This window comes from Schistocerca piceifrons, chromosome 7 (genome assembly GCF_021461385.2).
Source record: "Schistocerca piceifrons isolate TAMUIC-IGC-003096 chromosome 7, iqSchPice1.1, whole genome shotgun sequence".
In the NCBI taxonomy this organism is placed as follows: domain Eukaryota; kingdom Metazoa; phylum Arthropoda; class Insecta; order Orthoptera; family Acrididae; genus Schistocerca; species Schistocerca piceifrons.
In genome coordinates this window covers 558,825,516-558,852,779 of record NC_060144.1, presented here as the reverse complement: position 1 = coordinate 558,852,779, position 27,264 = coordinate 558,825,516, and the positions used below count along the sequence as shown (strand labels likewise).

At 40.4% G+C, this 27,264-nt stretch overlaps 1 protein-coding gene across 1 annotated transcript in view; it reads right to left on the bottom strand.

Moving 5' to 3' along the window:
* The window catches only part of LOC124804970 (transient-receptor-potential-like protein), a 205,984-nt gene that overhangs the window by 82,637 nt on the left and 96,083 nt on the right, over positions 1–27,264 (bottom strand). Inside the window, exons 13-14 of the mRNA XM_047265360.1 lie at positions 17,182–17,377; positions 16,931–17,098 (exon numbers count right to left, since the gene is read on the bottom strand). Coding sequence (XP_047121316.1) covers positions 16,931–17,098; positions 17,182–17,377 — 364 coding nt within the window. The remainder of the gene's footprint in view (positions 1–16,930; positions 17,099–17,181; positions 17,378–27,264) is intronic.

Here is a 27,264-nt window from a genome sequence, read left to right as displayed (position 1 = left end):
TCCCAGACATGCTCGATGGGGTTTAGGTCTGGAGAACAGGCAGGCCACTCTTTTGCCTGATATCTTCTGTCTCAAGGTACTCCTCCACGATGGCAGCTCGGTGGGGCTGTGTGTTATCATCCATCATGAGGAAGGTGGGACACACTGCACCCCCGAAAAGGCGGACATACTGGTGCAAAATTACATCTCGACACACCTAACCTGTTACAGTTCCTCTGTCAAAGACATGCAGGGGTGTACATGCACCAATCATAGTCCAACCCCACACCACCAAACTATGACCTCCATACAGGTCCCTTTCAAGGACATTAAGGGGTTGGTATCTGGTTCCTGGTTCATGCCAGTTGAAAACCCAGCAAGTATCGCTGTTCAGACTATACCTGGACTCGTACATGAACGTGGGACCACTGTTCCAATGACCATGTACTGTGTTCTTGACACCAAGCTTTATGGGCTCTCCTGTGATCAGAGGTCAGTGGAATGCACCTTGCAGGTCTCCAGGTTAATAAACCATGTCTGTTCAGTCGTCTGTAGACTGTGTGTATGGAGACAACCATTCCAGTGGCTGCAGTAGGGTCCCGAGCAAGGCTATCTGCAGTACTCTGTGGCCGTCTGCAAGCACTGACTGTGAGATATCGGTTTTCTTGTGGTGTTGTACACTGTGGACATCCCGTACTGTAGTGCCTGGACATGTTTCCTGCTGGAATCATTGCCATAATTTTGAGATTACACTTTGTGGCTCATGGAGGGCCCGTGCTACGACCTGCTATGTTTGACCAGCCTCCAGTCGCTCTAGTGTTCTACCCCTCATAACATCATAAATATGTGTTCTTTGAGCCATTTTCAACACACAGTCACCATGAGCACCTCTGAAAATGTCTGCACACTTACTCACTGCACTGTACTCTGACACGCACCAACACACCTCTGAATATGTGGACTGTTGCCAGCACCACCGTGCGACGACCAGAGGTCAAATGCACCGCGTGGTCATACCCCGAGGTGATTTAAACCCACAAACCACCCACCAAAGTGTTGTTTCACCATGTATCAGCAGTATCCTTAATTTATGAGCATGAGTATAGATAGAAAAATGAGTTAATAAATTGAATTAATTTTCTATTTGTGAATCAGAGTGTTAAAAATAGATACTTCATAGGGTACTACTTGCTGGAGGTGTTTTTCCAAAGTTTTTAAACAGATTAGTAATGAATGGGGGAATATAAATGTTGAAGTTTGAAAAAGTTCACTAGCAGAGGGCTTGGAAACAGCAAGAGTTTTAGTAAGCAGAACTATTCCAATTAATAACAGTAGCATCATTAAGTGAGAAATACTGCTTTCGTATAACGTCTATCCTGACAAAATGGATAACTCTGAACATTTTAGGGATTTATTGTATTCAGAAGTGCACAAATATTGAAAAAGACTGAAATTTTGTCAATGAGAGAATCAGGAGTGTGGACATTAAGGCACTGGCAGTGTACAGATGCAAATGAAATCTTCATAGATTTCTCACCACATCATTTTGCAGTGTACATGATAATTTCAGGAAGTGTATTACTCCCCTTCTGTCTTTTGTGAAGTGCCTCTGTCTTGCAGTCTACCTCCATATATAGCCATTATCAGTGGTAGACATTTAAAATCCTCATAATAGCTGCTCCACAAGCATTTAACTACCTCCCAGTCTTGTGTCTATGTGGCTGTCACCTTGCACTAGTTGTCCCAACTCTGCCTGTTGTTACTCCTATATGATTAGGTTGGAAGCTGCTCTGAAATCAAAACCCCTATCATGGTTAATGATATTTGGTGTCACATTTATTTCAATTTCCTACTGTCCAGAAACCACTTCCTGGGCAGATAATGAACATCTTCATGAAATCATATGCTTACTCTTCCATTAATATGTGCTCAGTCAGTGCCAGTTTATGTTTCCGGTTGAGTCTTATATCTTACAGAGAGGTGGAAGAGCATATTCTGTTCTTGTCAAGGGTATGAACTCTCATCACCAAAACTTGTCCAAAACTGACAACACAGACTAGATAGTGACAGTTCTAAATCATACAACTTACATTGCCAGAAGGCATTGTGAAGCATTTTAAATCGGAGGCACCAGTGCCGTATTGTTTATATGCTCTACCAGAAATGAACAAGGATGTACCTTGAAGTCCTACAGCTATTTCCATTGGGTAACCAACATAGGCACTAGCAAAATATATAACCCTCAAGACAGATACCCATGTAGGTCACTGTACAACCTTATAACTGTGTAATGAATAGTGTAATGAATGGGCTAAATAAAATGTGTGACTGGCTTCAAATTTCATTAGCATCATTTGCATTCAGGTCTCAGCCACACACCTGTTACATTGTCCAGTTTCTCTCCTGACATGTCCAGGAAATTAGTTAAATTGTGCGCATGAATAAGAATAAGAATCTTTATTAGCCGTTCAGTATTTTCTTATACAATGGGCTTCATCAATAAGTTCAATTACAGTATACAGTACCCCCCCTTGAACCATGGACCTTGCCGTTGGTGGGGAGGCTTGCGTACCTCAGCGATACAGATAGCCGCACCGTAGGTACAACCACAACGGAGGGGTATCTGTTGAGAGGCCAGACAAACGTGTGGTTCCTGAAGAGGGGCAGCAGCCTTTTCAGTAGTTGCAAGGGCAACAGTCCGGATGATTGACTGATCTGGCCTTGTAACAATAACCAAAACGGCTTTGCTGTGCTGGTACTGCGAACGGCTGAAAGCAAGGGGAAACTACGGCATGCAGCTTTACTGTATGATTAAATGATGATGGCGTCCTCTTGGGTAAAATATTCCGGAGGTAAAATAGTCCCCCATTCGGATCTCCGGGCGGGGACTACTCAAGAGGATGTCGTTATCAGGAGAAAGAAAACTGGCGTTCTACGGATCGGTGCGTGGAATGTCAGATCCCTTAATCGGGCAGGTAGGTTAGAAAATTTAAAAAGGGAAATGGATAGGTTAAAGTTAGATATAGTGGGAATTAGTGAAGTTCGGTGGCAGGAGGAACAAGACTTTTGGTCAGGTGATTACAGGGTTATAAATACAAAATCAAATAGGGGTAATGCAGGAGTAGGTTTAATAATGAATAGGAAAATAGGAATGCGGGTAAGCTACTACAAACAGAATAGTGAACGCATTATTGTGGCCAAGATAGATACAAAGCCCACACCTACTACAGTAGTACAAGTTTATATGCCAACTAGCTCTGCAGATGACGAAGAATTGAAGAAGTGTATGATGAAATAAAAGAAATTATTCAGATAGTGAAGGGAGACGAAAATTTAATAGTCATGGGTGACTGGAATTCGAGTGTAGGAAAAGGGAGAGAAGGAAACATAGTAGGTGAATATGGATTGGGGCTAAGAAATGAAAGAGGAAGCCGCCTGATAGAATTTTGCACAGAGCACAACTTAATCATAGCTAACACTTGGTTTAAGAATCATGATAGAAGGTTGTATACATGGAAGAACCCTGGAGATACTAAAAGGTATCAGATAGATTATATAATGGTAAGACAGAGATTTAGGAACCAGGTTTTAAATTGTAAGACATTTCCAGGGGCAGATGTGGACTCTGACCACAATCTATTGGTTATGACCTGTAGATTAAAACTGAAGAAACTGCAAAAAGGTGGTAATTTGAGGAGATGGGACCTGGATAAACTGAAAGAACCAGAGGTTGTACAGAGTTTCAGGGAGAGCATAAGGGAACAATTGATAGGAATGGGGGAAAGAAATACAGTAGAAGAAGAATGGGTAGCTCTGAGGGATGAAGTAGTGAAGGCAGCAGACGATCAAGTAGGTAAACAGAAGAGGGTTAGTAGAAATCCTTGGGTAACGGAAGAAATATTAAATTTAATTGATGAAAGGAGAAAATATAAAAATGCAGTAAATGAAGCAGGCAAAAAGGAATACAAACGTCTCAAAAATGAGATCGACAGGAAGTGCAAAATGGCTAAGCAGGGATGGCTAGAGGACAAATGTAAGGATGTGGAGGCTTCTCTCACTAGGGGTAAGATAGATACTGCCTACAGGAAAATAAAAGAGACCTTTGGAGATAAGAGAAACACATGTATGAACATCAAGAGCTCAGATGGAAACCCAGTTCTAAGCAAAGAAGGGAAAGCAGAAAGGTGGAAGGAGTATATAGAGGGTCTATACAAGGGCGATGCACTTGAGGACAATATTATGGAAATGGAAGAGGATGTAGATGAAGATGAAATGGGAGATACGATACTGCGTGAAGAGTTTGACAGAGCACTGAAGGACCTGAGTCGAAACAAGGCCCCCGGAGTAGACAACATTCCATTGGAACTACTGACGGCCTTGGGAGAGCCAGTCCTGAGAAAACTCTACCATCTGGTGAGCAAGATGTATGAACAGGCGAAATACCCTCAGACTTCAAGAAGAATATAATAATTCCAATCCCAAAGAAAGCAGGTGTTGACAGATGTGAAAATTACCGAACAATAAGTTTAATAAGCCACAGCTGCAAAGTACTAACACGAATTCTTTACAGACGAATGGAAAAACTAGTAGAAGCCGACCTCGGGGAAGATCAGTTTGGATTCCGTAGAAATACTGGAACACGTGAGGCAATACTGACCTTACGACTTATCTTAGAAGAAAGATTAAGGAAAGGCAAACCTACGTTTCTAGCATTTGTAGACTTAGAGAACGCTTTTGACAATGTTTACTGGAATACTCTCTTTCAAATTCTAAAGGTGGCAGGGGTAAAATACAGGGAGCGAAAGGCTATTTACAACTTGTACAGAAACCAGATGGCAGTTATAAGAGTTGAGGGACATGAAAGGGAAGCAAGCGTTGGGAAGGGAGTAAGACAGGGTTGTAGCCTCTCCCCGATGTTATTCAATCTCTATATTGAGCGAGCAGTAAAGGAAACAAAAGAAAAATTTGGAGTAGGTATTAAAATCCATGGAGAAGAAATAAAAACTTTGAGGTTCGCCGATGACATTATAATTCTGTCCGAGACAGCAAAGGACTTGGAAGAGCAGTTGAACGGAATGGATGGTGTCTTGAAGGGAGGATATAAGATGAACATCAACAAAAGCAAAACGAGGATAATGGAATGTAGTCGAGTTAAGTCGGGTGATGCTGAGGGTATTAGATTAGGAAATGAGACACTTAAAGTAGTAAAGGAGTTTTGCTATTTGGGGAGCAAAATAACTGATGATGGACGAAGTAGAGAGGATATAAAATGTAGACTGGCAATGGCAAGGAAAGCGTTTCTGAAGAAGAGAAATTTGTTAACATCGAGTATAGATTTAAGTGTCAGGAAGTTATTTCTGAAAGTATTTGTATGGAGTGTAGCCATGTATGGAAGTGAAACATGGACGGTAAGTAGTTTGGACAAGAAGAGAATAGAAGCTTTTGAAATGTGGTGCTACAGAAGAATGCTGAAGATTAGATGGGTAGATCACATAACTAATGAAGAAGTATTGAATAGGATTGGGGAGAAGAGAAGTTTGTGGCACAACTTGACCAGAAGAAGGGATCGGTTGGTAGGACATGTTCTGAGGCATCAAGGGATCACCAATTTAGTATTGGAGGGCAGCGTGGAGGGTAAAAATCATAGGGGGAGGCCAAGAGATGAATACACTAAGCAGATTCAGAAGGATGTAGGTTGCAGTAGGTACTGGGAGATGAAGAAGCTTGCACAGGATAGAGTAGCATGGAGAGCCGCATCAAACCAGTCTCAGGACTGAAGACCACAACAACAACAACATTCTCATAACAATGTATATATAAATCATATGAAATTTAGTGTAGTACAATAGCACACATTTGGAGTTTTATATATTATTAATTTTACAATAAAAAGGAAAACATTATACAGATTTATATTAAGCAGGGAGTATTCATGTTGATGTCACTATGTCATTATCATATGCATGTTGATAACACTATGTCATTATCCTAAGCTATTGATACAAATTTAGGTCCTACTACAGGCAGAGGTACCTTTCTCTATGTTAAAACAGCAAATCTGCCATATTACAATCTTTAAATTCATCAACTGAATAAAATGCTTTACCTTTGAGCCATTGACCCAATGTTGTCTTAAATTTACTTTTAGATACTTTTTGTACAATTTTAGGGAGCATATTAAACAGTTCAAGGCCTACATATTTATAACTATTATGTATCTTGGACAGTCTAGAGTATGGCAGATCAATTGTGTGGTTTCGTCTTGTATTGTGAGTGTGGACAGATGACCTAAGGGGATATTGAGCTATGTTTTCTTTTATGTGTAGTAAGCAATAATAGATGTACAAACAAGGAACTGTCATGATGTTATGTTTTTTGAAATGTTCCCTGCATGTATCCCTAGGAGATAAACCCACTACACATCAAAGAGCTTTTTTTTGCTATCTGAAAATTGATATTGAATTGGGAGAATTTCCCCAGAGCAAAATACCATATGAAAGATGGGGGTGGATATAAACAAAATATGAATGCAGCAGTAAGTTTTGGCTGACATTATTCCTAAGCTTATAAAGTAGGAACATAGCATGTGCAAGTTTAGAACAGACGTGTGTGATATGTTTATCCCAGCTAAGTTTCTGGTCAATCGTCATTCCTAGCAGTTTAATGAACTTATTTTCTTTGTTTGATACCTTCAAATTAAAGAACATTTCCTCAGTTTTTGTTTCATTTATGAATAGGGAGTTTGCACTAAACAAATGAACCGATTTTTCAAATATTATATTATTTTTTCTCATACAGATTCAAGAGGACTGTTTTACAGGGTAAATATCGTGGCATATCATTAACATACACTACAAACAGGAAGGGCCCAAGTATGGAGCCCCGTGGCACACCTCTTTTTCTTGTTTGTGGGTTTGACAGCTGCCCATTTACACTAACAAATTGTACTCTGTTGCTTAAGTAGGATTCTAATAATTTCAGGGTGTCCTCTTCCATGCCGTAGTGTCTTAATTTCATGATCAAAGTACTATGAGGTACAGTGTCAAATGCTTTACTCAGGTCTAGGAGAGTAGCACATGAGATTAATTTATTTTCAAAGCCATCATATATATCACTAATAATATTTTCAACTGCTTTAACAGTGGATAGTTTAGACCTGAATCCATACTGTGAGTTACTTAACAAATTATTCCTCTCAAAATAGTGATTCATTTGTTGGTGAACACAGTCTTCGATTATTTTAGATATTATTGGGATTAATGAGATAGGGCGATAGTTACTTGGATTTGATTTATCTCCTTTCTTAAATATGGGAATAGTTACTGCTATTATCAAACAGTCGGGGAAAATCCCTTGCTGTAATATACGGTTAATGAGAGTGGTTAGAGGGGGCAGAAGATCACTTGATATCTTCTTTATGACAAGGTTTGACAGACCATAGAAGTCCTCTGCTCTGGAACTACTTAGTTTGCCTATTGCTTTGCTAGTTTGCCTATTGCTTTGCTAACATCATTTTCAGTTACTGTTGCCCAGAAGAATTTATGGACTACATACTTATTTGAACCTAAAAGAGTTTTAGCATCAAGCATGGCATTGAGGGGAGACAAATCTTGTTGTAAACTGAAGTTAACAAAGTGTGAGTTTAAGATATCTGGGGCTATGGGTATAGCTAGTTGAGTTGTTGGTCTATTTATTTCGCTTTTAATTACTTCCCAGGGAGCTTTACAGCTGTATCTGGATTTAAGAATATAGTTATCATTCGCCCTACGTTTTGCCAAACTTATTTCAGATCTATAAATTTTTCTTATTCTAATGTACATCTCTTTGTACTCGTTGCTGTTATGAGATCTGTCCTTAAACATAAGAAGCATAATCCTGATGGTGTTGAGGTATGGTGTAAACCAATTATTTAGTCTCTGTGGTTTATGAGCTTGGTTATTATTCTGTCTTTTTACTAATCTGGGACAACACTCATCAAATATTCTTGCAATTTCCTCTATAAATAATTTGCTTGTGTTATTCACACACATATCTTTGTATAAGATGTCATTCCAGTTAACTGACCTTAATCTAGTTCTAAACTCTCTTATGTTGCATTCATTCATAGGTCTAACAGTTTTGTGTTGTTCATCTGGAATGCTGACTGGAACTGTAATCCATAGGCCACTTCACTACTCCAATTTCAACATTATTTTCATGGATATTACTTATTATATTGTCTAAGCATGCATTATATCTTGTAGGCTTATCATTTAGACAATAGCAGTCAAAAGCTCTTAGGCTATCCAAGAACTCTGATATGATATGACTCTGTACCCTGATATCCATATTAATATCACCAAAAATTAAGATTCTTTGGTATTTATATTTAGGCTTAGTTAGTAAGACTAACAGTTTTTTTTTAAATTTACCATAAATTCATATTCACTAGAAGATGGTGTGTGATATACAGATGCAACAATAATATTATGTTTATCCAAAAACAAAGATGATGTGACTTACCAAATGAAAGTGCTGGCAGGTCGACAGACACACAAACAAACACAAACATACACACAAAATTCAAGCTTTCGCAACAAACTGTTGCCTCATCAGGAAAGAGGGAAGGAGAGGGAAAGACGAAAGGAAATGGGTTTTAAGGGAGAGGGTAAGGAGTCATTCCAATCCCGGGAGCGGAAAGACTTACCCTAGGGGGAAAAAAGGACGGGTATACACTCGCACACACACACATATCCATCCACACATATACAGACACAAGCAGACATATTTGAAGACAAAGAGTTAACTCTTTGTCTTCAAATATGTCTGCTTGTGTCTGTATATGTGTTAACTCTTTGTCTTCAAATATGTCTGCTTGTGTCTGTATATGTGTGGATGGATATGTGTGTGTGTGTGTGAGTGTATACCCGTCCTTTTTTCCCCCTAGGGTAAGTCTTTCCGCTCCCGGGATTGGAATGACTCCTTACCCTCTCCCTTAAAACCCATTTCCTTTCGTCTTTCCCTCTCCTTCCCTCTTTCCTGATGAGGCAACAGTTTGTTGCGAAAGCTTGAATTTTGTGTGTATGTTTGTGTTTGTTTGTGTGTCTGTCGACCTGCCAGCACTTTCATTTGGTAAGTCACATCATCTTTGTTTTTAGATATATTTTTCCTACGTGGAATGTTTCCCTCTATTATAATCATATCATTAATATTATGTTTAGGTATATGTACAACTGCAGCCTCAAAGATGGTGTCTATACACAGGTCTGTAACATCAATAGTAAAGTATTGTAGATTTAGTCTATTCTTAATATATATTGCAACACCCCCAAGTCCAATTGTTGATCTGCAGTAACTACTAGCTAAGGAGTAACTAAATGGAATATTGAGGTCAATTTATGATGAATATAGCCAGTGCTCATTTACACTAAGTATACCACAGTTGGAAGTTTCTAACCACTACTGCAATTCTTCCAACTTCTTTCTTAAAGACTGTATATTAATATGTAAGAACAGAAGACTATTTTTGCTAACCCTGGGCAGTAAAGATGAGGGTTCAGATTGTCTTCTTAAGGGCACTTCTATACAGCTGATACCTTGAGTTGTTTGTAAGTCTACTGCTGGTAGCCAGGCCCCATTTTGACAACGTTTGGATACATCTAGTTTCCTGGACTCAGAGTGAATGGTTTGAAGGTTATTTTGATCCTGCTGGAGCATATCTGTTAATATTTTGCCAGACAGACCAGCAGGTTTTACAGGTTTCCCTGGTCCAGCGGTATTACTGTTGAGGTGGCCATTTCTTTACTCACAGTTTTGGTAATCAGTTTCGAGATTAATCTTCTTCCTTGGTTGTTGAGGTGGAATCCTTGTCGTGTATAGCACTCCCTGTCAAACTCGCTAGCTTTAATGATTGTGGTATTTTTGAATTTTCGAACACAGGTGATATAGCTGTTTGTTTACGTCCAATACCTCACGATTTACGCAGGATCGTTCTGTAAGATCATATCTAAATGGAACATCGAGAACAAACACTTTTTTTGATGTGATACTGGGTAATGTGCTTCTTAAACCTTTTATTAAGTTTGCGCTGTTGTTTTTTGCTATGTCATTTGTTCCAGTCATAATTACGACGACATCAGCTTCAGAAGCCTTTTTGTTAGTGTTTTGCAAGACATCCTTGGCTTCTGCTGAAGGATACACATACCCCAGACACTCGAGATTTACTTTTTCATTAAGGTAACTTGAAACATTACGACCTTGGCTATCACTCAATAAGGTAATTTTACAGGTTTTATGTACTAAACTTTGATCATCACACTGTTTCACTCCTGTTTGAATTTCATTTTGATATTTATTAGCACTATTATGTTTCACTGCGTATGTTTCCTGATCGCTACTTTGTTCATGAAACTTGCTAACATTCACACTGCGGCTACTTATGCTGTTTTTGGCATTATGCCGTTTTGCTGCGAATGTTTCTTGTTCATTACTTCGTTCACAAAGCTTACTTACGTTCACCCTACAGGTTTTTGCACTGTATTCTACCGGGCAGAGCTGCGAATATTTGTTTATGTCGGCAAACCTTACTCTTCTTGGTGGTTTATTTAATGCTGCTATGCTGTTACTATGGCGAACCGTTTCGCAGAGCGGAGGTTCCTTTACAGTACATGTTACCTTCGATATCTGCGATTTGTTATTTACTGCTTCTGAAGTCCCACATGCTCTCTGAGTGAGTCGTAGTTGCTGTTTTTCTTTCTTCAGGTATACGATTTCTTTATGTAGGACTTCCACAGTTTTCTGCAGACTGATTATTCGTTCATTTAGCTTCACAGTAATATCACTAAAAGGCACATATTTGTCGTTTTTTACTACTGAACTATAACTTTCATACACAAGCGAATTACAAACACTACCAGTTGCCACATGATATGAGTGGTGCAAAGTAATAGTCCTTGACACAGTGTGGCTATACTTAACTAAATAAAACATTTATTTTACACATTTGTATGAATTAGGAGTGCAACAAGACAATGATAGGCTTTGTGTATTATCAATAGTTCAGCACTTATAGTTGCAATTCTGTAATTTAAATTTTTTGTTTGTGTCTTTCCATGAGATAATCACAAGACTGTTTAAAAACTAAGAAAAATATTGGAATTCCACAACATCATGCAAGGATTTATGAGTCTTCAACTTAACATTGTAGTTAAGAATTCACAAAATCTAGTGCAGGTATTTTGCCTATGTACTCAAGCATTTGCATACATATTATGAGTCCCTAGATCTGTCTCACAAAATTTTTAAAATGTTTTCAAAAGCAACTTATACTCTGCCCTTCCACTGACCATCAGAGACCCCAAGTCAGAAAAAAATGAGTGTATGACATTGGTGGCTGGGAGACCCCATGCGGGGCGGTTTGGCTGCTGCTCCACAAGTTCTTTAACGCCAGTACAGCGACTTGCCTGGGAGCCTGTGCGCGGGAAGCTAGAACACATACATACACACAAAATTCTAGCTTTCGCAACCAATGGTTGCTTCGTCAGGAAAGAGGGAAGGAGAGGGAAAGACGAAAGGATGTGGGTTTTAAGGGAGAGGGTAAGGAGTCATTCCAATCCCGGGAGCGGAAAGACTTACCTTAGGGGGAAAAAAGGACAGGTATACACTCGTGCACACACACACACACACACACACACACACACACACACACAGACACAAGCAGACATTTGTAAAGGCAAAGAGTAAGGTAAGTTTTCCGCTCCCGGGATTGGAATGACTCCTTACCCTCTCCCTTAAAACCCACATCCTTTTGTCTTTTCCTCTCCTTCCCTCTTTCCTGACGAAGCAACCATTGGTTGCGAAAGCTAGAATTTTGTGTGTATGTATGTGTTTGTTTGTGTTTCTATCGACCTGCCAGCGCTTTTTTTTTTTTTTTTTTTCCGCTTTGCTGCTATAAAATCCACCGTTTACAGTCCACAAACAGTTCCTTTTAGCTATTAAACAACCCTTTCGGCAGTTTTAATAACTTTTGCTTTATTTCCATTTCCGTTTTTCTCACATCACCGATCATTTTTAGCCGCTTCCCACAGGTTTTAACGTCATTATTTCTTCATCAAACAATTGTTAGCTTCATTTCCATAATTTGCCACCACCAAACCACTCCTTTTAATACATCCTCACGTAGTTTTTTCGAAATTTTCCCGAATTTCTCCACCCTTTAACGTGTTTTGGCGGCAACACAACCACCTAACCTTTATGCACATCATTATCTACCTACACAAGTTCACCACAGGATCAACATAGCCCAGCCCTAACCAACCCTTTTTCGCCTTTTTTCACACCAGATCTCCATTTGCTTTCTAATTTTACCTTTATCTCTCCCCATATATTTTTTCATATTTATTTTCATTTTCATTTCAGCCTCGTGTTCCACTTTCCACCTTCTAGTACCATGTCACCCTCACAACACCTTCACAACGACCCCATTAAGTTTTATTTACATTCCCTCCGCAAACATGCCTTCGCCCTAGCCAGATTACACTCCCATATTTTATTTTCTCAGGCTTGTCTGACATTTGGCATCACCCCCAAAGGCCTCACACTTAAAGTTCCCATCTCTGGCTGCAACCCTTCTTTCCATCAGTCCCTATACCAGTTCCAAACCAAACAATCCATTGCCCTCACCCACCTAATCCTTCACCTACACATCCACTCAGCCAATCAACACGCCCATCAACTCCTATCCTTTATAAAAATCCTCAATCTTTCCTCTCCCACATCCACACCTGTTGTTCAGAGCATCCTCCTACAGGCCAACCGCAAATTAGAACAGCATGCCACCCTCCACCTTAAAAAACTATCCAATCTCCTGGTTTCCCACCTCCGGAAAGGCAACTCACTCACCCTTCACAACCTTTCCAGCAAACCTCAACCTCCTCTCATTGCACACAAACCCAGTCTCTCCCATCTACTCAATCTCCCACTTCCAGCTCCACTCCCTCCAAAACCTCAAAATTCCAATCAACGCAATCTGGAACCACAACACCCCAATTCAGTAGTTAACCTTTCCTCCAAACCTCTCTCCCAATCCGAAACCTCTGTCCTATCCAAAGGCCTCACCTTCAGCCCCACTCCCAGATTTAACCAAACAGCCCTCGTCAAAGATTTACTGTCCTACACCCGTACTCTCTGCTGGAAATATCACTTTGCCACGAAGAAAAATGATCCTAATCCTACTCCTAATGATCCAACTCCCCAAGACACTATCCAAATTGAACCATGCCTGGAACAGTTCCGTCCTCCGTCACAGCGGGACCCACCTCCTCTTCCTCAAAATCACCCTCTCCTAACCTTCCAGGAATTTCTGACTTCCAGCCTTGCCTCTCAATCCTTCTTAAAAAACCTTAATCCTACTCCCAACATCACCACTGCTGAAGCCCAGGCTATCCGTGATCTGAAGGCTGACCGATCCATCGTCATTCTTCCGGCGGACAAGGGTTCCACAACTGTGGTACTTGATCGTCGGGAGTATGTGGCTGAGGGACTGCGTCAGCTTTCAGACAACACTACTTACAAAGTTTGCCAAGGCAATCCCATTCCTGATGTCCAGGCGGAGCTTCAAGGAATCCTCAGAACCTTAGGCCCCCTACAAAACCTTTCACCCGACTCCATCAACCTCCTGACCCCACCAACACCCCGCACCCCTACCTTCTACCTTCTTCCCAAAATTCACAAACCCAATCATCCCGGCCGTCCCATTGTAGCTGGTTACCAAGCCCCCACCGAACGCATCTCTGCCTACGTAGATCAACACCTTCAACCCATTAAATGCAGTCTCCCATCCTTCATCAAAGACACCAATCACTTTCTCAAACGCCTGGAATCCCTACCCAGTCTGTTACCCCCGGAAACCATCCTTGTAACCATTGATGCCACTTCCTTATACACAAATATTCCGCATGTCCAGGGCCTCGCTGCGATGGAGCACTTCCTTTCACGCCGATCACCTGCCGCCCTACCTAAAACCTCTTTCCTCATTACCTTAGCCAGCTTCATCCTGACCCACAACTTCTTCACTTTTGAAGGCCAGACATACCAACAATTAAAGGGAACAGCCATGGGTACCAGGATGGCCCCCTCGTATGCCAACCTATTCATGGGTCGCTTAGAGGAAGCCTTCCAGGTTACCCAGGCCTGCCAACCCGAAGTTTGGTACAGATTTATTGATGACATTTTCGTGATCTGGACTCACAGTGAAGAAGAACTCCAGAATTTCCTCTCCAACCTTAACTCCTTTGGTTCCATCAGATTCACCTGGTCCTACTCCAAATCCCATGCCACTTTCCTTGACGTTGACCTCCACCTGTCCAATGGCCAGCTTCACACGTCCGTCCACATTAAACCCACCAACAAGCAACAGTACCTCCATTATGACAGCTGCCACCCATTCCACATCAAACGGTCCCTTCCCTACAGCCTAGGTCTTCGTGGCAAACGAATCTGCTCCAGTCCGGAATCCTTGAACCATTACACCAACAACCTGAAAACAGCTTTTGCATCCCGTAACTACCCTCCCGACCTGATACAGAAGCAAATAACCAGAGCCACATCCTCATCTCCTCAAACCCGGAACCTTCCACAGAAGAACCCCAAAAGTGCCCCACTTGTGACAGGATACTTTCCGGGACTGGATCAGATTCTGAATGTGGCTCTCCAGCAGGGATACGACTTCCTCAAATCCTGCCCTGAAATGAGATCCATCCTTCATGAAATCCTCCCCACTCCACCAAGAGTGTCTTTCCGCCCTCCACCTAACCTTCGCAACCTCTTAGTTCATCCCTATGAAATCCCCAAACCACCTTCCCTACCCTCTGGCTCCTACCCCTGTAACCGCCCCCGGTGTAAAACCTGTCCCATGCACCCTCCCACCACCGCCTATTCCAGTCCTGTAACCCGGAAGGTGTACACGATCAAAGGCAGAGCCACGTGTGAAAGCACCCACGTGATTTACCAACTGACCTGCCTACACTGTGAAGCGTTCTATGTGGGAATGACCAGCAACAAACTGTCCATTCGCATGAATGGACACAGGCAGACAGTGTTTGTTGGTAATGAGGATCACCCTGTGGCTAAACATGCCTTGGTGCACGGCCAGCACATCTTGGCACAGTGTTACACTGTCCGGGTTATCTGGATACTTCCCACTAACACCAACCTGTCAGAACTCCGGAGATGGGAACTTGCCCTTCAGCATATCCTTTCTTCTCGCTATCCGCCAGGCCTCAATCTCCGCTAATTTCTAATTTCAATTTGCCGCCGCTCATACCTCACCTGTCTTTCAACTTCATCTTTGCCTCTGTACATCCGCCCCGACTGACATCTCTGCCCAAACTCTTTGCCTTTACAAATGTCTGCTTGTGTCTGTGTATGTGTGGATGGATATGTGTGTGTGTGCGAGTGTATACCTGTCCTTTTTTCCCCCTAAGGTAAGTCTTTCCGCTCCCGGGATTGGAATGACTCCTTACCCTCTCCCTTAAAACCCATATCCTTTTGTCTTTCCTTCTCCTTCCCTCTTTCCTGACGAGGCAACCATTGGTTGCGAAAGCTAGAATTTTGTGTGTATGTTTGTGTTTGTTTGTGTGTCTATCGACCTGCCAGTGCTTTTGTTTGGTAAGTTTCATCATCTTTCTTTTTTTATATATATATATATATATATATATATATATATATATATATATATATATATATATATATATATATATATATATATATTTTTTTTTTTCATTCCCTCTTGGAAGAGACAGGGTAGGTTCTTGTGGAGATTACTAAGTGGCATATTCCAGCAGGTTTACATTTATAAAACAAATGATGTAAACTACTTGTACACCCCCAACACAACCCGTACCCCATCCCAGTGGGGGCTTTGCGGTCCATGGTACTAGCAAGTCTTTACATCCCTATCCTAACTCTTCTAGCACATGCAACAGACTGCCAGGTTGCCAGATCTTATACCATCAGATATTTGTTTATGGAGTTGGATGTAGTCTGAGGTCTACAAATGAGAGGTAAGTACGCTAGATGTAATGGTTGGTTGCATCATGGACGCTGCTGCCCTCATTAAGGAATGTGCAGAGGCACTCAGACAATCACACAACATGTTTTGCAAAGAGTGCACAAATGCATTGAAGTTGACTGTCAGATATTCAAACATTTATGTAATGTGATATGTATGATTACGTTTAGAGGTGATTGTGTTAGAAACAGTTGTAAATGTATAAACATGACGGTATATTGAATAAATAAATAACAATGTAACTTAAATGTGTTCTGTCACAGAAACCATCAGAACAGGGCATATGCCCATGTAATGATTTTTGCTTCAAATGATTGTAACTGCCATGTGCCCTGAACATTGACCTTTTCTTCAGGAATACCATGTATAAGATGACAGAGCCATTATTTTTCCAAAGATAGGACTAGAAAGTGCCTGAAATCTTGTTGAAGGAACCATACTGTCAATCAGCTGAACTGATTAACAGAACCTTTGTAAACATAAATCAGGCAGGTGAGACAGACTCAGTTCTGCTGCCCCAAAATATCAGTCCAATTTTTTGCCACTGCTTTATTTGCTTTGCATTTTCTGTACCTAATTTTAGACAGTTGCATTAGCATGAAAGCCATATTGTCCTTATCACTGATTGGTGCTGAGACATGTTAGCACATGTATTCATGAACATACTGAGTTTCCTGCACTGAACAGTGTTGACTTCTGGAGCTCCAATATGTAAAAATTACCACACTTATCAATCATGTGTAACTGATATTGCATGCATATGTGATGATTAAGGCTTTCTCTTCATGTAATAATACTAAACACATATAACAAAATTGTCACAAACACATAATGTATTAGTATACCATGATTGACACTGTAATTTTTTTGGATGTGAATTGTGGAATTTTAAATTTACCTTACCTTTGATGACATTCTACGAAGCTTGTCCTTTTTGCGCAGCCCAAGTAACTTAAAAATGAGTTTTGGTGTGGGTAGTATATTGAATGGTGGTGGTAGTGTAGCACTTTCTTCAAAATAGCTCATCCAGAGCCGAGTACGGGCAAATTTCCATTCCGTGTCAGAGTGCTCCTGCAAAATAATAAATAGTCACTATTTGTGTTATTTTTCTGACAATTAATTTGATCTGACAAAAACAGAAAATGGATACTCACATCTATCATAGCATATGAATTGGACATCATAGCTATGAGGAGGTTCAGTAAGACAATCACATTGATCACCGAGTATGAACCAAACATTAGCAGTCCCCAGAATCGAGTATATGTTTTGATTCCTGTTAGTTCGAAGCTGTCCAGTCCAATCATGCCAAAGCTGGCCCAGAAGAGTGACTGTGACGATTCAAATAAGCTGCAAAAATATGTCAATTTTAGTTCATTGGTGAAATAAATAATACTGAATGTTAAATTGACATAAAATTTGCACTTGTTTTTCTTCTGTTGATAATTTCTGTGTAAAATTGTGTTTAATGTATGGGTAAAGAAAATCTGTATAGACAGTAATTATAAACATTAATGAAGTATGTGTGCTGTATCTATGTCTGAATCTGAACTAACTAGTATAACATAAGAGTACATCGTAGAAGTGGTATAAATCATTATTACTACTTGATTATAGTGAAAATGGCTCTGCGTGCCAACTGGAGACAAGAAGTATTGTTATGAGAAGTTAGTGTTAAAGATCAGTATCAATAATGATTGCCACATTGTATATGGAGACAAGAAACAGAAAGTGGCAAAAACTGAGTGGAACAATATATACCTTGGAGCAAAAAGCATTAATTAAAAATGTCAGAATGAAGAAAATTGGATTTTAGGATTTTCCTTGAAAAATTGTAACAAAGTCTCAAGAAAAAAAATTGTATTTTGTCAGGTTGTAAAACCACTCTGAAGAAAACAGGATATAGAACATTTCAAGAAACTTGGGAAAGCCTACTATCAGTTATCATGAATGATATTACCAGGAGACAAGAAATTGCATTATACAAAGTTATGCAACAACTCATGTAGCAATAAAAGAATACAGTACCTACACACAGCATATACGAAAGCTGATATCAAGCACTAGCCATAACTTTAGACTGAAGAGGAAGAAGACAACAGAAAGTAATATGGAACTGGCAAACACAGCTTGTACACAACTATTGGAGACTAAACTAATTATTTATGCACAGTATAGGAGGGAAAATTATAGTCTAAGAGAAATTAAAAGAAAGGAAGAACAAACAAAAATTAATCTGGTTGAAATAATAATATAGAACAAATCAAATACAGAAAACTATCAATTAACGATGCTACATTTAGTTAGTTCATTTCATATTCCATGGATCATTTTACATGATAAATTGTAGTGCTTGAATAGTAGAAACAGGAATGTTCTTCATGAATGGCAAATAATGGAAGTAATTATATCATATAAAAAGGAAACTGAAACTGATGAAGATAATTATAGAATACTTCTCAGCCATTTCATTTATGTTATGCATCTCAGTGATTAACAATCATTTTGCAGTGTTAATGACACTACTTTTAAAGGATCAAAACTGGTTTAAGATAAGCAGATGTAGGAATTACAGTACCAGAGTAGTAAGATGAATTTTAGGCATTAGTAGGAGAGAAAAGGAAACAAATAGATGAGGGAACAGAATGGGGTGGAAGACAAAATCACGGTGATAATGAAAAGCAAATGGTGGTGTGTGGGACATGTAGTGAGGTCAGTTGTTGATAGGTAGATCAGGGGATATCTTTGTAGAATTACAGGAGCCAAGAAAAGACCCAGATGACAATGTAATGGAAGGTGTGTAGATAACATTAAAAAACATAGGCACAACAGGGACAAAGGCCATAATGCGTGGAAAAATCTAGAGGCTGTCTTATCCAGAAGTGGAAGTTGAATGGCTGATATTATTTGTAGAAAAAAAGAGAAAAAATATAGAAATATGTATAAACTCTGTCAGGTTTTACAAATTATGTTAAGTGAGAATTTATAGAAAAATGGGACTAGAGAGAAAAATACCACTAAGAATAAAAGAGGAGTAATACAAGGTTATAGTTTGTCATTCAGCATGTGTTTTGAAAATATTTTATGCCAATGGCAGTGAGAAATTAACCCTGGGTTAAGATTAATCCCAGAAAAAATATCACAAACACAATATTCTTTATAGAATGAAGGCTGAGTCTTTGATGATACCAGCTACTCTTGTTGGTAAAGTCATTAAATGTTGGCTTAAGATTCCAAGCCAAAAGGAAATTTGTTAACATATCTACTTGCAAATGTCTTGGAATTCACAAGTACAGTACCACCACAGTGTGTCTTACCGAAGTCAGCTCAAAATTATGACCATAGAGGAAGTTGTAAAAAGCTTGACTAAGCATTTAAACCTGATATGGAAAGGAAACCAAGAGAATTTTGTCATAGAAAGTTTCCCCAGTTCAAAATGCACAAATTGCATATGCAGTGATAGCAGTGTAGACTCTCTTATTGTTCCAAGATGACTGGTTTCAACAGTCTTAATGCTGCTGTCATCTGATCTTATGGAACTTGCTATAAAATTGTATACATTACATGACATCAAAGCATACAAGGCACACTACACATTTGTATATCTTGATAAAAATCCATTTGATAAAATGCACACAGTTGGCAAAGTGCACGTAGATTATAAAAAGCAGACAGTTAAAACCCTCATATCATCCATACATGCTGGTGGTGAACATGATTCTCACAAACTTTCCACACAGCACTACGCTGCTGGTGGAGTGCCACACACTGCTGGCAGTGTAGTGACACAATAATGGCAGCTATGCAATAAATGCTTTCTGCAACCAACTTCAGAATTCCTAACTATGATGAAAAGCACATGACATTACATCTGGATTCCAACTTGCTCTCGATATCTGTCTTTGTGATTGCAGACATGACAGGTCCTATAATTGGTGTGGACTTTCTACATAACTTTTGATTTATGCCAGACCTGGTCAACTGTCAATCCCAGTACCAACAGAAAAGATATTGCCTACATTGTGTCAAATGAAGTACAATGTGCCCATAGCTTCTTGCACAAGGATTTCCAGTTCCTGTACTGTGTTATCTGTGCCAGGGTATTATGATTCGATTTCATACTCGCAGCAGTGTGGAATGCACAAGTGTACATCATGCAAGAAGCACTCTGTGACTCATAACAATTCATATGCTACAGGCAGTATTACAGTGCTGCCATATGAACTACTTTTTCGTAACCTGCTCCAAGACTTTCCAGCACTCAGCAACATTGCCAGAGCCACCAGGAAGTGCACACACGTGGCTCAACGTCATATCCACATGCCACAAGGTCAACTTGTCGCCTCCCATCCACATTAACTGCCTCCAGAGACATTCCTTGCAGAGCAATCAGAGATTGATTGAATTCTGATAGTAGGTGTTCTGACTAGCTCTGATAGTCCTTGGGGCTCCCCATTCCACATGGCCCATTAAAAGGGTAATTCATGGAGACTGTAGAGAACTTAATTCCCTTGCAATTGCAGACTACTACCCTGTACCCGACATGGTTGTTTTTAATTGCACCATTATCAGTCCAAAATATTCAGTGTTATAAAATGCAACAAGGTGTTTTCTCAAATTCTCCCAACTCCAACTGATATCAAACAGCAGCAGTGATCACTCCATTCACCTTGTTTCAATACTTCTTTATGTTATATGGGCTCAGAAACACTGCCCAAACTTGGCAGCAGTTTATTGATGAGGTGCTACATGAATTATTGTTCAGATTCTGCTATATGGATGACATTTTAATATGCTCCACTTCAGTAGAAGAGTATGTTGAACATCTGCGGCAACTTTTCTGTTGCGTACAAGAATATGGCATAATCATTAACATAAAAAAGCTGCATAAGAGGGAAAGCTGAAGTTAAATTATGGGATACTTGTCTGTGGCACAGGCTTTTCACTATTGACAGATTGGATCAAACCAGTACAACAGATGCCCCCTCCCACAACCTCGGTATGCTGAATTGTTACAACCTCGGTATGCTGAATTGTTACAACCTCGGTATGCTGAATTGTTATAGATGCCACTTGTCTAATCTAGCTGTGCCCAGGAGCCCCTCGCAGCATCACTCACCCGTAAATATAGTACAGTAAATTATAAAATACAGTGGATTCAAGAGGTTGAAGCAGCTTTCCATGACCTAAAGAAACATCTGCCACAGGCAACAATGCTGGGACACCCTATGGTGCTTATGGTTGATAAGAGCCAAACAGCAGTGAGTTCAGCTCTTCAACAAAAGGTAATGGCAAACGACAGTCACTCACAGTCTTTTCTAGAAACTTGACACAACAGCGGCAAAAATGGAGTGCTATTGGCTGCAAATTGCTCACTATCTACTTTGCTACCAAGCATTTCCAGCCATCTGTCGAAGGGAGACACTTGGAATCTTTATGGAGCACAAGTTGCTAGCAGCTGTCTTTCAGCAAGACAGAGACAGCTCACTGCATCAGTGCTGGCAGGATGAGTATATTAAACAGTTCACAACTGATTTGTGCCATATAGCATGCTGAAACAACCTTGTCTCATATTGTCTCTCATGAAGCTGTGCCAAAGCATTGGCGCTCAGATGTGCGTCAGCTCCTAATGTGCCTGATGGAATTTGGTATAATGTAGCAACAGAGAAGCAGTGTTGCATGCTATAACAATTTCACCTTGAAGTTTTCAGTGCACAGCATAATCTAGCCCACCCAGGAATCCAAGCCCCAGCCAAAGTAGTCGCCAACGAAGTTGTGTGGCCTGGAATACAAAAAGACTATCACACTTGGGCACATGCATGCTTGGTATGCCAGCATAAGAAGAACAGCAGGCACACCATTGTGCCAATTGTCCACATTCCAGTGTCGTCAGCAAGATTTTTGCATATACACGTGGACATTGTGGCCCCTCTAATGTATTCTTTGGGACATCACTGTTTAGTTACAGTCATCAGTCATTTTACCAGGTGGGCAAAAATCACCACAGGCCCTGACATAGCTTCCGAGTCGGTTGTGAGAGCACTGGTGCACTTGTGGTTCTCCATGTTTGGTGTTCTACAAACCACTGCTGCAGACTGAGGGAGACAATGTGAAAGCCTACTTTTCCAGGAACTTCTACTACTGTGCAGCTGCACAGCTTGTTTATCTCTCTATGCAAGTGTACCTAGTGCTAGTGTGAATAAATGTTATTAATTATTACCTGTGCGTTTATTTATGACAAAATTACCTTTCCATCTGCAACCACCTCCGCACTACATGCTAGCTTGCCATCAGTGGGATGGTAGAGCATTTATACCTCATGCTTGAAACTGTTCTAATGTGTAGCTGCTCATCATAATCTGAAGCACTGCCTCTGGTCCTGCTTAGATTGAGAATGACAGTGAAGGAACACACAAAATGCTCTCCTTGACAATTAATTTATGGCAAATCATGCCAGCTTCTTTATGGCTGGCTGTTCCTGTGTTAAGTACACAGTTTGGGCAACAATTCAGCACCAGAACGAGGAACAGCCAGTCTACCAAGTATCAACCCTGTCAGACATGGAAATTCAAGAGTGTTTGTGCACAAATATCTGCAGAAAACTTCCCAAGTGTGGCTCAGGGGTAATGAATTACACCAATGTTTTGTTTTGCCCTCTGGGCCTTGCAGGATAACCTCAGGAGGAAGCCAACGTTTTAAAATTGGCAAGAATGGCATATAGGAGACAAGTGTAACTCAGAACTGTGTTCACCTGTGAGTGTGCAATCCTTATGCAACCCACAACATTGCACTCCAATGTTCAGGCTGACACTTATATGGACAGTTTTGCTCAAACCCTGGCACCATTGGAGGACACTGAAGCAACACCTGCAAAACAGGAGTTGCCCATACCTGCACTGGCTGTTTCCACAAAAACTGGCAGATAAGTCAAGTGCCATCTTCCCAATGTACAGGGGGCACCAAGTTTCAAAACAAGGGGAGCTGATGTGGTGGCATCACAAATTGAATTCATTGGTATTGGCCGCATCAAATAAGCAAACTTATCATTGACAATGAAGACCTGTCATACATAGCTTGTTTATCTCTCTCTGCAAGTGTACCTAGTGCTAGTGTGAATAAATGTTATTAATTATTACCTGTGCATTTATTTATGACAAAATTACCTTTCCTACTGAATATCCCATAGTATCATTTGTTAATTTGACCCCCTGTTTTCTATTGTTGAAGTACAACTTCAACTATTCAAGGGGTGTGCCTTTAATTCCATAAAACTTGGCAAAGTCACATAAAATGTCAACAGATACTTTGTTTCTTGTTTAATTCTGCCAGAACCTAGTTTATGATATCATAAATTGTTTCCTCAGTAGAGAATCATCTACAGAAACCAAACTCACTGATTATTAAAAATTTATTGTTAAAAAACCAGTTTAATATTCTTTTATAAGATATATATTTTCCCAAAAATGTTTGGACTGAAAAGAGATGGGAGTTAATTATGTACAGTAATTTTGTTTGTTGCTCTCATTATGTTGCTCGTTCAGTCTGCAACACCACTGCAATAGTCAGAACATTCTTCCTGTTTGCAGGCTATACGAAAGTAAAGAATTTTTTTTACACTGCTTGCAGTGTCATTCAGCATTCCTGATGTAGTTTTGTGCTGGTAATCTTCTTGCTTTGAATAGCTGGGCCTATAATGAAGATGGGTTTCCTCACTGTGATAAATAACAAATTTTTATTTAATAAGTATTTAACTAGCAGGCTACTTAGAGATGTAGTAAGAAGTTAGTTATAAATCCAGCAATCTGTTTCTCGTAACAAAATGTGTGTCAACATAGCTTTTAAATATCAGGCAGAGCATTAATGTCCCATTTAACTCAAGATATGTCAAATATTTATGAGAAAATTAGTCTTTGAGACAGATGAAAGCATTCTTCAGATTTTGTTTGGAAAATGCATTTACTTACATTGAACAATTAAAAAGTTTTCAGCATTTCACAAGCTCAGTCTTGTTATCAGAAAATGTATTAATATAAACTTCTCCTATATAATCTTATGCATTACAACAGGAAATAAACATAAAATGAAAAAAAGAACATTGCACATCTATCAAAATGCTTAATACAAGCTATGTCTTTGTTCTCTCAATGATGCAAAGTTTTTATGAAGTTGAATGAAATGAAAGATTAAGAGAATGTTTTGTGTGCAGTCTGGCAACTCTGCACTCATACTCCTGCTGAAATCATATGGTGCATGGCACAGGCTACCTTATACCACTAGTCATTTCCTATCCTATTCCACTCACAAATGGAGTAAAGGAAAAACATTTGTCTGTTCACCTCCATATGAACCATAATTTATCTTATCTTGTCTTTGTGGTCATTACACAACACACATGTTGGCAGCAGTAGAATTGTCCTCCACTTAGCTGCAAATGCCAGTGCTCTAAATTTTCTCAATAAAGATAAGAAAGCCATCTCTGGTAACTCCCATTTGATTTCATAATGCTTTCCATAATATTTGCACTTTGACTGAACCTGCTGGTAACAAATCTAGCAGCATGCTTCTGAACTGCTTTGATGTTTTCCTTTAATCTGCTCTAGTAAAACGGAAATGAGTGTTTGGCGTCATTGGCCGGGAGGCCCCTTGCGGGGCAGGTCCGGCTGCCTTGCTGCAGGTCTTATTACATTTGATGCCACATTGGGCAACCTGTGCACCAGATGGGGATGAAATGTGAAGAAGCCAGCACAACATCCAGTCCCTGAGCGGAGAAACTACCCGACCCAGCTGGGAATCGAACCCGGGCCCGCTGGACAGCAGTCCGTCACGCTGAACACTCAGCTATCAGGGTGGGTATCTGCTCTAGTGGGGATCCCAAACAATGTGAAATGGGATATGATTGCTACTCACAACAGAGAGGTAGTATGAATGGCAGACAGGCAATTCAAATGTACATTTAAAAGTAGGCTAGCTATTGGACAAAGCTCTTCTTCAGATTTAGAAAAACATACACACACACACACACACACACACACACACACACACATGCAATTGTTGTCTCTGGATGCTAAAACCCAAGAGTGGTGAGCAGTGTAGCTGTGGCTAGAAGGGGTACAGATGAGTGTGAGGTGGACAAGGGAAGGGGCAGTGTGGGGTTTGGGGGAAGATGCTGTAGTGCTGCCTGCGTGGGTGTGCATGGACGTGGTGGGGACAGGTAGGTGGGCTTTTTGGTGTAGCATTGGGAGGCTGTGCTGGATAGGAAAGGGGAGAGGGGAGGAACAGAGAAGGAGAAAGGAGTATCCAGGTGTACTATACCCCCCACTGCTCACCTCAACTGAGACTGCTGCCTACCACAACCAGACCATAGTGCTCAAAGATGAAAATGACCATGTGTGTGCGAGTTGTATGTGTAATAATGTGTGTTTGTATGGTTTTTTTATACATCTGAAACTTTGTCCAGTAGCTTAGTCTACCTCTTAATGAGCCTAAAATGTGTCTGTCCTCTGCTCTGTGCCTACTCTATGTAGTGAGTAGCTATGTGTCCTATTTGATATTGTCAGTTTGAGCTTCACTTACGTCATTATCCCTCTACACTCTACAGGGGACACCTCCATATTTTAGTACTAACTATACGGGCTGAGATTTGCATGTTTGTGTGAAGATAAGGGCTATGCAAGTAGTAGTGTAGCTAGTGGCAAGATCTCCCAAGCCAGAAAGGTCCCAGTAGATGAACTTGACAAAGCATGGCCTACAAGACCCCATTCTTCCCACATACTGACATCCTTTTCCCAGCACACTAGGTACTGAACCCAAGATGTGATGTAATTCATACAAAAGCGTGTGTGGCACTTAGGAAGATGTGTCATGAATGGAGCCTTAGAGACATTGGGCGACTTCTGAGTAATTAGCATTATATGGCATGAGACTGCTCTGGTAATGACCTGACATATCCCCAATTCTCGTGGCCCCAAAATGAAGAACATGGAAAACAGTTTAAAAACTGAAGGATTTGATGATACCTCAAATACCTAAACATTGGCTCTGGAACCAATGGAAGCCATTTCTGCACCTTGGTTGGGTGATAGACCAGTCCAAGAGGTTGAAGACATTAGTGAGAAGTTGGACCAGATCTAGCTCAAATCCTTGCCTGAGGCTCATACGAGGAAACTTCTTAGAGCAAAAAACAGAAAAGCAAGGCAAAGAATGGCTCCCTAAACACAAATGGAGGAATTATAAGGTCTTAAACCTAATACCTTGTGAGTGGGACGTCTTCCACTTCTAAGACAGCGAACAAAAGAACAAGAGAGGATTGTAACTGAGAGGTCTACCTGCCCCTTCTGAGGACCACTGGATACCGAAGAAGTTGGGGCAGTAAATGAGGAAACATATGTTCACATGTGGAAGGATGTGAGTGTAGGCCCCAAATTCATAAGGATCTGTCTAGACAAACGTGCTCTAATATTTGTCTGTGAGGGGAAGGGAGCAGTGAATTGGCATAATCAGATGGTACCCAAAATGCACCCATGTTCTACAGGTAGCATCTTTGATTAGTAATGAAAACACTGTCAGCCCTGGGTTAGAACAAAGCCAGTGCTTAAATTTTGAATAAAAATCATTGGCAATGGCGGTTGAAGATTTCCGACATAAGAAGTCGCCCCACAAACCAAACATCATCATCATCATCATAATCAAAGTGACAAACGAGCGGATAGAAGTTTAGGGCTCTCTCGTGCTCTTGGGGTGGGAAACTCCCCATAAAGGCAGAAGAATGAGCAATGATCAACAGCATGAGGATGCAGAAGGCTATGGAAACAACTGCATTAAATACACAGGATGTGTTGCCTGTAATTGAAGAAGTATTATAATAATTTCTCCATTGGCAAAAGATTCTGGAATAGTATCCCATTCAGATCTTCGGGAGGGAACATTCTACAATTTGGAGTGTGGGATGTCAGAAGTTTGAACGTGATATTGAAGATAGAAAATCTGGAAAGGGAAATGCTATGGCTCAATCTAGGTATAGTAGGGGTCAGTGAAGTGAAATGGAAGGAAAACAAGGATTTCTGGTCAGACGATTGTAGAATAATATCAACAGCTGCAGAAAATGGTGTAATGAGAGTAGGATTCACTATGAACAGGAAAGTAGTGCAAAGGTTGAGCCACTGTGAACAGTTCAGTGATATGATTATTCTCATCCAAATCGACAGCAAACCAACACCGACAGTGATAGTTCGGGTGTA